The 11,919-nt window shown below is 38.9% G+C and overlaps 1 protein-coding gene across 2 annotated transcripts in view; it reads right to left on the bottom strand.

The window, feature by feature from the left end:
• The window catches only part of TRANK1 (tetratricopeptide repeat and ankyrin repeat containing 1), a 51,248-nt gene that overhangs the window by 3,217 nt on the left and 36,112 nt on the right, over positions 1-11,919 (bottom strand). For both annotated transcript variants that reach the window (XM_030265211.4, XM_072925855.1), the window contains 6 exons: positions 11,657-11,813; positions 10,741-10,829; positions 7,027-7,130; positions 5,318-5,450; positions 4,312-4,457; positions 241-3,317 (listed from right to left, as the gene is read on the bottom strand). In XM_030265211.4, coding sequence (XP_030121071.2) covers positions 241-3,317; positions 4,312-4,457; positions 5,318-5,450; positions 7,027-7,130; positions 10,741-10,829; positions 11,657-11,813 — 3,706 coding nt within the window. The remainder of the gene's footprint in view (positions 1-240; positions 3,318-4,311; positions 4,458-5,317; positions 5,451-7,026; positions 7,131-10,740; positions 10,830-11,656; positions 11,814-11,919) is intronic.

The raw sequence follows: 11,919 nt of genomic DNA, 5'->3' as shown, positions 1-11,919 counted from the left end.
TTACTATCTATAAAAATTCACTACTATTCCCTTTATCTCTACTTTGTAATTCATTAAGTTGGAAGAGTTTAGCATATATTTTCAATATTTCCAGCTCTCTCAGTTTCTCTTTTCCTCAGCTACCTGAAACACCTTTCTCTTGATCACTTAAAGATTTTCAAATGGAGCTTTGCCAGGTCTAGCAGTTTGGCCAAAAAATTACATATTAATTTTTTTTAAAGAAAACTGATAAGGTCCTACCTCTAGCCCAGGCTTTTTTCTCATAGATTTCCTCTACTGCATCTGAAATTTTTTTAATATTCTCTTTGATTTTCCTCTGGCGTAAGTTGGAACCTTCTTTATATGCTAAATGGTCTCGGGTGTAATCCCTTTCTGTAATGGCCTCCACTACTTCCAGTCCATCATGTATTATTGGATCTATGTTTCTTCTGAAAAACTCAGCATAGTATCTGTAGGCAGCATGGTTGTTCATGTGCTCTTCTGTGTTTCTGTGCTCCATATAGGCCTCACTGGCCACAGAAATTGCATTTCCTTCTGCGTGCAACTTTTCTTCCCCACTGCTCTCAGTTGGTGTCAGAGGTTCAGAAGTGTCTGCCTCCATGCTTTCCGACCGGCTGAAATAGTTCTCAGAGCTTTGGATGAATCTGACTCCACAGAGGTCACACTGGGTTTGGTCAATATCTGCTCTTTTGAATATCTCTGATAAAAATTCTTCTTCTTTCATTACAACAGGATGAACTCTGGAGCGGGCCTTCCTTTTCCACTTCACATATAGGGAAATTAAATGGAACACACGACACAGCTGGCGTCGAGCAGATGCTTTCTGCTCTTGCTTCTGTTGCTTGCTGAGTGCAATGACTTCCAGGAGATCCTTTTGGTCCTCTAAGCAATGAACCTCTTCAAATCCCTCTTCCAGCTCATCAGCATATTCTGTTTCATCCAAAGAGGCTATAAATCTGTCAAGGTTTACGCGTTCATACTGGATGCCCCGTATAGGTGGATGCCCCTGAGTGTAGGCAGTGTCCCACTTCCAGCGGCAGTCAACCAAGTGCTCTTCATCTCGCACTGTCAGCAGCTCTTGCAGGCTTGCAGCAACTTCTCTTACATGTGTAGCACCACCCACTTGTTCTACGACCCTCAGCAATCTTTCAGGTACTTTAGAGGGAGTGTCTTTTCTCATTGATTCCAGCATTACCTTGATTTTAGGAAACAGGTGGCGTAAGAGAGATCTATCTTTAGAACTCTGCACCTGGTCAGCATTCAGTAACATCACTAAGCACAGCACTACTGTCCGCTCAGCCTCCCCTGAAGTTATGCAGTCGGGATCCCCGAATGCATCCAGGAGGACATTAAACATTCCATGAACACCACACAAGACTTCTGCTAGATAGCAGAGATGAGATCTGAAATAGTATACAGCTGCATTTGTGTCCTGAGGTCTATACTCCTGTATAATAGAAAATGTGTCTTTAAGTTCTTTGTAATGGTCCTTGCGTCTGAACAAAAACTCCCAGTAATGGAGGAGAGCAATGTAACTCTTTGGAAGGCAGATAGTAATGTTCTTGGCAAGACGCATCAGGACAGCACAACACAGAATATACTGAAATTCCAGCAACATCACCGTATTTCCTATGCTTGGAATCAGGTATCTTGTGCATTTCTTGATCAGGACATTCATGAAACGGAAAAAAAATCTTTTGCAGTTTTCCGGGTTCTTATGAACATAGAATTCCTCAAGTGAATTTTCAAGAAGCCGAATGAAGCACAAGTGTGTTCTTCCTGCATTTTCAGCATTTTTGTCAGGTAGCAACATACCATGTCTGCCCTCTATTCCTTTGGTCTTTTCCTCCTGGCCTTTATTCCTTGCGGAACTTTTTGCCTTTGCCAAAACAAACATCAGCTCTTTGTTATAATTATCCTCTTCTTTAAAAAGAAGTTTCTCAAATTCTTCAGGATATCCTGAAGATAAGATGAGGACCTTCATGGCACTTAGCCACAAGTCAGTTGATTCTCTTCTGGCTGCAATGTCTTCATTATTAAACTTATATATGATGTACTTCCTCAACATCTCTCTACAAGGTTTGGAAATAACACTACTGAATTGCAATATCTCTTTGCATGCCTTTGGGTTCTCGGAAAGTATTCTCAAATGAAAATGATCAGGAAAAAACATTCCTAAGAGGGCTTTACACGATGCATATTTGTCAGAAGTCAAAATGTCCTCAAAGCTTTTGCACTGATTCAGTAACTCTTTAGGGAAAGTGCATGTGGCTTCCAACAACAGTCCATTTATTGCCACCAGATGCATTTTACACTGAAATATTGTCTTTGCTTCATGACGCAACAAAGGCCTGTGGTAACCCTCACAGGTTTTATCTTCACAGTTCAATCCAGCAATGAACTTCATACAAATATCAGGGTACTTCTTGCTCAGCAACTCACGGGTGATAAAGCACAACCTGCTTAACAAGTGCTGCTTCAAAGCTGATTTTACTTTCTCTGTGCTTACTGAAAAATCACCTTTTGCCTTCCTATCTTTTAGACTTTGCTTGTCTAACAAAAACTTGATAATCGGTTCAGCTTCATTTTGAGACACCTGGCAACTGTCACCTGTTGGGACAATCCCAAAATAAGCAAAGCATAACTTCACCATATCTTTCTCTGCATTGGTGGCTGCTTTCTTCAGACCCCTAACAAGACTCAGAAGAGCCATTAAGCCACGTGCTGCCATGAAGAGGATGTTCTGGCTAGGAGTGCTGCAGCGACATAACGCAAAGAGAGCTTCAACTGCACCAGCAGAATGGTTCAGAGACAGGAACTGACAGTACGCGTCGCTCAGCTTCATGAAGTCTCCTTTCAGAGCTCCCTGCAAAAACACAGCCTCAGCAATGCCAGACTTCTGCCCAGTTTGTTCACAAAGTTCAAGAGCTTCTCTTAGGATGCTCTCCACGTTCCCCAGGTGTAATTCTGAACCGCGACTCAGCCTGGCACGTGCTTCAGCAAGCAAACACGATGCGCGAAACTCTTTTACAGCCGTGAGGTTGGCTGCTTCCAGAGCAAACCCGTGCTGTTTCATTAACTTTGCAGCCTCCTCCTGGCGATTCTTCCTTTTCAGTAAGTCTGCTGTTTGGTGCAAACATCCACGAGACTTCAGAAACTCCAGCTGATCCTCTATATCAAGTTTTGAGAGGACTTGCATCATTTCCTCAGTCCTGTTCATACTCAGGTACTTCGCAGCTGCTTCCAAATACAGCTGATTCGCTGTACAGGAGAGTTTGGAAGACATTTGTCCTTTTGCATTCAACATATCTTCATATCTGAAATAATAGATACGTCAATTTACTGCCACAGATTACAAATCTAGACAAAAAAATAGCGCTGCTTAAAAAAAACCCACCAAAACCATTAAACAAATAGCTTCCCCTAGAAACCCTTCCTACAAAAAGGCCAGCTGTTCCATGTGATATGCCTGTCAGGTGAAAGAAGATCACATCATCCTAAAAGATCTATAGAAAGAAATTAATTACAACATGAGGCTGTCAGAATCAAGAGTACTAAAACTTCTGGTACAAACAAGATCCCAAGGTTTACAGCATTAGTGAAGAATTCTCCACACTGTCAAATCAATGTACAAATAATTTTAACATATTTTATCAACATTCATCTTCTATTTATAAAAAAATACAAATTTCATTTAATCCTCCAAGGGTCAATATATACAATATTCGGTAAAATTTACATAAACTTGTCAGTTTAGAGAGAATTCTTTCAAGCCTGCTGTATATATCTGCATATACTTTGTTGCTTATTGAGTGTCTGAGCAAAACACTTGGTTGCATCTTTTGTAACATGCACTTTAGAATATTCAGTAATTAATTATTAATGGCTGACATAAAATTTTTGAGGTATCCCCTAAGCCAGTTTTGTGAAATATTCTCTCCTGTATGCTGGGAATGAGTAACTTTTTCCTGTTGGATGAGTAAATTATCATCAGCTTTTCGTTATCATCTTTCTCATGATAAATGTGGTAGTGCGGATTTTTTGTGTCTATGCTGATTTCCATTAATGTTTTGGGGGGATGATTTAAGAACTTTTTTGTTGGTAAAGTGACTTTATTGCTTGAATGTTTTGATCAAACAATCTCTACATATTAAAGAAGCTTTAATCATTCAAAAAAGCAGTTACCATTACTAAAGGTAATGTGAATAAAGTCAGCGGATAAAACCCTCCTGAAAATTTTTCAGTGAATCTGCATTATATGGAATTTGGAAATGCAAAAGTTATATTCCAATACCATCTTGCAAGACATACCTTTCAACTGCCCTTGCTGCTTCTTCATAGAGTTCTTCCTGACAATACATTTTAATGGCTAGATCAAACTCCTCAATTAGTTCATAACATTCAGATGCTTCTCTGTAGCACTGGCTTTTCTGATAGTAAACTGCAGCATCTTTAATCTGCAATGCAGAAGTCAATAAAAAAACTGAAGTGCTGTAAACTATCAAAACTACATGTATGGAATAAATCCTGTAATTCCATCATCTGGCTCATAAAGAAGAACACTTTAAAAAAATGTAATTAAAGTATCTGAATAAAATCAAATACATATTAAAGCAGACATCACTAAAACTGAAGAGATTATTTTAAAAAACTTCAAAATATTTGTGTCTGAAAAACTAGAGTATAAAGTGAAAGGTATTATATAAGGTTTTCAAAATACTTTTATCCACCCAGCTCTGCCTGTTGTTAGAAAACACTACACGTGTGTCTGCTGATTTACAGATTTCTAGGAATGATTAGTATTAAATTAAAACAGTTATGGATGCTGAATGAGAACACTAACTTTGTATCTTAAACTTCAAATATTTGGAAACAATCACTTTACATTCTTTTAGTGGAAACACACTGAAAATAAAAATATTACATATTGTTAGCACACTACTTTAACCCTTCCAAGTTTTAAGGTTCCATTTAGATGGCTGTTATCAATGAAGTTTCAGTATCATCAGAGTACTGAATAAAGCAACAGCTTAAGTTTCATTACATCAGTCATTCACTAATTTTTGACTGCAAATGACTGATAATGACATTGGAGGAAAGCCAAAGAAATAAAGCCAGCTTGCATAATTGCATCATTCTCCACTTCATTCCTCTTCTACCTATTCTCTGACAAATTACTCCTTTTGAGCAGCCCAACTTAAAGAGCTTGTTTTGTTTTGCTATTACCATGACACAAAAAGACACTACTACTTTTTGAATAACATGACAGGAAAAAATTCAGTAGGAAAAGCAAAGTGATATGATAAGGATTCAATACCTTTCCTAATTTTTTACACAATTCTGCACAAAGACGGAACTCCTTTGATTGAATCAGACATTTTAGTGACAGTTTTGGTTCTCCACATTCCAAGTAAGTTTTAGCCAATGTCATATATTCCATCTGTTTTTCCCTGTAGAAAGGAAGAGAAAATTACCACTAACATCCAAATTAAGTTTTAGGATCACGTGAGCTGTCACTGAATCCAACCAACACTGACATGACACATTTATTCTTAAAATATTACCCAATGAGTTATGATCTTACAATTATATTTTGTGCTGACACTGCTCCGTCCAGAAGTCTGTTCCAAAATATGATAGCTTTGACAGTCAAACGATTATTTTGAGGGTTTTTTTTAGCTAATGTATAGTACTGTGATTTTGTACTGCTTCTCTTTTCTTAGCTTGTTCTCTTCTTTCTGCTGTTTAGCACCAATGTCATTAGAGACACAAGCAAATGTGTTCTCAGCCTTTGTGTCTTATGATCAAACAATCCAAGCCTTCCAGCTATCACTGCAGCATGATCTAGATTAAATTTACAATTCTCAAGCCTAGAGAATCAGAACTGTACAGAGCATTTCATATAGAACACACAAAAATCTTACTTAAGCTTTTTACACCAGCATTAATACCTCTATTAAAAAAAGTAATTCAACTTTGGCAGCTTCATTGTTACGTATGTTCTGTCAACATATCCTAATACACCAAATTCCTTCTCTTCAAATTTTATGCAAGCTTTTGACAAGCACAGTGAACTGAGAAAAAGTTTTATCAGTCCCATCCACAATTTCTCTATAATCATGAAATTTTGTGACTATCCTTATACTTCTAACCAGGGCCACCAATATAAAGCAGGTAATTAAAAAATATAAAATCTCAACTAACTCCAGTAATAGCATTTCTCTCAGATCTTCCCTCTTCTCCCTTGTGTGCCAGCTTCCTCTGATCTAGTCATTCCTTTCCCATTCTGCTATCATTGCTAGTTTCTGGTCTCCCCAGCATGAAAAGGAACTGATTCACTTAGGTCTAGATCTTTCTCCATTAAGTTTTTTTCTGTCTTATTTGAGATGAGTCCCAAAGGGTTTCCAAGCCTCTTCAGGAAACTGCAAACTCTCTCCCCTGTCAAACTCTTGAGCTATTTTACTCAGCTGAAATCATGAACTAAATGATTCATCTCAAAATCTGTTCCTTTAAAACTGTCCTTTGGTTCAGATCTGGTTCTGCTTGTTTAGTTTAAAATGACTGGAACATTAGTTTTACTCTAAAACTCACTTTTTCCTTGCAGCTTTCCCCAGCGCACACTGCCATTCCTTCTCCTTTGCTGAGTGAATATGCAGTGGGATTAGCATATTCACTCAAAAAAGTGAATTGCCATCAGCCCTGCTGATGGCATATGTTCTCCTATCTATATCTAAGGATGTAAAGACTCTTGACATAAGAGGCTTTTCTCTCACACAACCAGTAAGCCCTTGCAAGGGCCAATTTCATTTGGACAGCCCTTCCACTACTCCCTAGAGGGAGCAGTGCCCCAGGATCCTATACTGCTAGACCTTCCAATTTCTTAAATCTCTTTTGCCAACCACAATCACATAAAGACATCTCTCCTGCACTGTTCTCTGGCATCTGCAGTCCGGTCCCACAGCTGTGGTGTGAATCTCACCCTCTGCACCACAAAGTGACACTCACTCAGCTGCACTGATACCCTACCTTGGGCTACTTTTCTTTGCATGCACTTTGAGAACAGCGTCATGTGTCAGGGCCAGTTTTGACTTCTCAGCTGCTCCTCCCTTTTGGTAACATTTGGCAGCCACCTGGGGTGAAATCACACACAGCATTCACAGATGTGCATCCAGCCCATGGCTTATCACATAAAAGCAATACTTAATTTTATTTACAGTCACTGGAATGGAAAGCAGAAAGATTGGCAGGGTGCCTGGAAAAAGGAAAAGGTATACATTGTGGTATATTTTTAAGACAAAAAGAAAAGCTTTAAAATCAGTCCACATGCAACTATCAAAATTAGAATATTACTTACAATATTGTATATGGAAATAGTGAAAGTAGAATTCCCAGTAAGCTGATAGAACAAATAGCATATGCAATCGGGATGATAGCCTAAACCATTAACTGGTAAGTCACCAGGCATCTACAATATATTACTACAAGTAAGGAAGACTAATGTGTGCAAAGTGAAATTGAAAAGCAAGGAACATTTACTCAATGCTTTTATCATACCAGGCTCTTTCTGTGAAAACTAAACAGAAACACCAGGAATTACCATGCTCCTAGCAAGGTTTTCTTCATTATCACCCTGCTTATTCTGCAATGATTTCTTTATTCTAGCCATTAATTTAGTGTTGCTTCTGTACACTGCAAGCCACTCTTGGAAGTGCCAAAGACACCAGATAGTGTCATCTTGGGTAGCATTGATAAGCAACGACCAGGGTTATAAAGAAAACAAATGATATAGGGTTATAAAGAAAACAGATAATATATTTCAGATTTCAAGATGATTTTTTTAGCTGTGTGTGTTTTTTATCTCAACTCTTTTCTGTCCATTTAGAAAACTGCCTTTTCTTTTCAAGAGGAAATAAAGACTATCTGTATAGTGTCAACTGATTACTTTGGTTTTTTGCCTTGTTATAAATATTAATTTTCCCTTCAAAGAATTTTATGTTGTTACCTGCAAAACACAGAAGCTTTCCCTCTGCTGTGATCAAAAAAGTATCTGAAGTTTTATTTCATATAATCACAGAGCATCTCAAATTGAAAGGGACTTATAAGGATAATAGAGGCAAACTTAGTGCTCCCTGCAGGACTACCTAAAATAAACCCACACGACTAAGAATGTAATCCAAATGCTTCTCGAACTCTGAACTCATGGCTTAATGCCATGACTACTTTCCTGGGGTGCCTGTGGCAGACCACTTTCTCAGTGAAGAGCCCTTTCCTATGTCCAATCTGATCTTCTTCTGATCCAACTTCATTCCATTTTCCCATGTCCTATCACTGGTAACCAGAGAGGAGATCAGGACCTCCCTTTGAAGAAGTTGTAGACTGTGATGACAGTACCCCTCAGCCATCTCTTCTCCAAGCTGAGTAAGACAAGCAAGTTCAGTTGCTCTTAAGACATGTCCTCTAGAGCTGCCTGTGGCAATGGCAGGGGGCTGGGACTGGATGAGCTTGGAGGCCTCCTCAAAACCAAACCATTCCATGATTCTATGACTTTTCATCATCTTGGTCACCTTCCTCTGGACATACTCTAATAATCTGTTGCCTTTTTATATTGTGGTGCCCAAAACTGCACAGAGGTGAGTAGTCCAAAACTACTCCAGGTGAGTCTGCACCAGCACAGAGCAGAGCAGGACAATCACCTCCTTTAACTGGCTCACAATGCTGTATTTGATGCACCCAGGACACTGTCTGCCTTTTTGGTTGTCGATACTGGCTCATCTTCAACTTGCCACCAACCCAAACTTCCCACATCTCTTTTCATGGGGCTGCTCTCCAGCCTCTCATTCCCTAATTTGAATGTATAACCAGGAGTTCTCCATCCTAGGTGCAGAATCTAGCACTTGCCCCCTATTAAAATCTTTGCTAAAATCAAAATATACCACATCTACTGGCTTCTCTTGGTCAACTAGATGAGTGACCTTGTCATAAAAGGAAATTAAGTTGGTTAAGTAGGACTTTCCAATAGTGAACCCATGCTGCCTATGACTAATGACTGCACTGTCATTCAAATTTTATTTTCAGTAACTCCCAGAATAACCTTCTCCATAATTTTCCCAGGCACCAAAGAGAGACTGAAAGGCCTGTAATTACCAGGGTCTTCCTTTTTACTCTTCTTGAAAACTGGGACATTTGCCAGGTTCCAATTGACTGGGACCTCTCCAGACTCCCAAGACCTTTGAAAAATAATGGAAAGGGACCACAAGATAATGGGCCAGCTCATTCAGTACCTGGAATGAATCCCATCAAGCCCAATAGATTTATATGCATCCAGCTGCAGCAGCAAGTCTCAAACTAGTGCAGAGTCAGCTGGGAGTTTATCATCCCCCAAGTCACAGTCTTCCAGCACATCATCAGTGTTAAAGACAAAGGTGAAGAAGGCATTAAATGTCTCTGCTTTGCCTATGTCCCTGTTTGTGAGGTAAATGACCCTATCAAGTAATGGACTGATGTTATGTCCAATCCTTCTTTTGCTGTTAATGTGTTTTAAAATGACCTTTCTGTTGTCCTTCACAGTGCTGGATAGCTTGAACTCTACTCGAGTTTTGACCACACAAATTTTCTCCCTACAGTGACAAATAGCATCTCTGCTGTCCTCCTGTGTCACCTCCCCTTGATCCAACATCTACATACTTTCCCTTTTCCCCTAAGTTCAAGAAGATGCCTGATCAGCCAAGCCAGACTTTGCCCCACTTGCTTGACTTTTGACCCTTTGGAATTTCCTGCCTCTGCACTTTTCAGAGGTAGCCCTTAAAAAGTACCTGTCATTTATGAATTCCCAAGGGACCTTACTAATTAGCTCCTTCCACAGCCCAAGTCTGCTCGCCCCAACTCCAGGGTCAAAGGTATGCAGGACTTTTTTTCTACAGTCAACAACTTGAAACTCGGTTACTTTGTGGTCACTGTGACCAAGACATGAATCCCCACATTCCTCACAAATGCCTTTCTGTTTACTAGGAGGCTATCTTTCCCTAGTCAGCTCCCTAGTACCTGCACCCAGAAGTTATCCTCAACATGCTCCAGAAATTTCCTGGACCTGTTTGTGTCCACTGTATGATTTTCTCAGTTTATGTCTGGGAAGTTAAAATCACCCATAAGGACAAAAAGCATTTGATCTAGTGAGATCCCTTATTCTATCTCCCTGTAGAATATTTCATTGATGTTGTCATATTGGCTGAGCTCTGCTTCAATGCCATTAACTGTCATCCTGTATCTGGACTGTATTAACTAGAAAGTTAGGAAACTAAAGACTGTAAAATGTCTATGTTCTTTAAACACAAAGGAAATAAAACCATCATTTTCCTACCCAAATTAGTACATTTCCAAGAAATGCTTTCATTTTTATACAGTATGTGCAATGATACTGTCAAGAATATGGTTTAAATCACGCATATCAGTCAATTCTGATGGATGCTAATAATTGTTTTTCCAACTGTCTTTCATTTGCTTGCATTAAAATGTATTTCCCTCATGAGACTGCAAATTTCTGGGCAGTGAATTTAAGATTATAAACAAAAGGCTTGCTCTCCCTGCTCACTTCTTAATTTACAAGTAGACACACAGCTACAAACCACAAATTAAGCCAGACTGCTACAGAGCAACTGAAGGTTTACAGATGGTTTTATAGATACAGAGAAAAGGCTTCAGAGCAAGTAAGAATCCTTATTTCAGATAAACATATGTTCCTACCTCCCAGAACTGGTGTTTGGCATAGTAGTCTCCCTGTGCAATCCATTCTTCTGGAGTTGAAGTTTTAGCAAACATGCTGTCATCTAAGTCTACAAGGGCAGGGGTGACCATTTTATGTTAGAATGGATAAACCACAGAAACCACTTATCATGTACCAAAACTAAGCATTATCTCACAACGTTCCAAGCTCTGTGTTTGTGCTTACACCAGTAATGGTAACTATGAGTCAAGAGTGGTAACACTGTTGTGTGAAGTTACCAGTGAGAATACAAAAAGCCCCAGAGCTTAGCTGGAGACTGGGCTGGTAGGTGGCTGAAACTGCATTAACTCAGCAGAAATCTGACTACAAATTGACCACTTTAAGCTATAAATATCTGCAGCCATCAGGGTCCATTGAGCTCTCTCCACAGTAACTGGCTGAGCAGCAGTGACCTGATCTCCCTGCATGTAGCAACACCTCTCAAGGTCACCCCTCAAGGCTGAGGGATCCCTTACTCAACACCAGACATCAATGAGCTGGTAAATTACATTTTTGCATGTGTATAATATTTAAAATAGGTATAGCAAGTTAATGTAAAAAGTAGAATATTGACCACCAATCCATCCATACTTACTGAATATTTTACATATCTGAATTTACTGGTTAGAACTCAATAAACTAATTAAAAGATCAGATCCATCTGAGGGAGAAAACTTAAACTAGTGAATTAGCAATAAAGTTATACTTAAACATATTCAACTGATCTTTAGAGACAAAAGAACTAAGACCCACTGAAATAAGTGGAAATTTGCAAGGGCAGTTATCAGTGCAGACTGTTAGAAGGACCAAGGCATTAAACCTTTATTACACAGCCTAAAAGCAAGAAAACATGAGTTTTGGCTGACAGTCTTTTAAGAAAGTTTTAGGACAATTTACCTTTCTTTTCATCTGTTTTGACAACCTTAACAAATTTTCGTTTGATGAAATACTTAAAAGCTGGAGCTCGTTTATCACGATCTTCATCAAAGATCCAAAGATTGACTCTGGCTCTTGTAATTGCAGTATACAATTGCTTGAGTTCTCCATTCAACATCTAAAGCAGAACAAAAAAATTTGATTAAATAAATGAAATGCCAGATGAGCTAAATTGTTCGAAAGAAACATACTTTGCAGTTATAAGAAAACAGAGAATTTATACA

The sequence above is a fragment of the Taeniopygia guttata genome, chromosome 2 (assembly GCF_048771995.1).
Source record: "Taeniopygia guttata chromosome 2, bTaeGut7.mat, whole genome shotgun sequence".
Classification (NCBI taxonomy): domain Eukaryota; kingdom Metazoa; phylum Chordata; class Aves; order Passeriformes; family Estrildidae; genus Taeniopygia; species Taeniopygia guttata.
The sequence above is the reverse complement of the archived record's forward strand: the minus strand, read 5'-3'. Positions and strand labels throughout refer to the sequence as shown.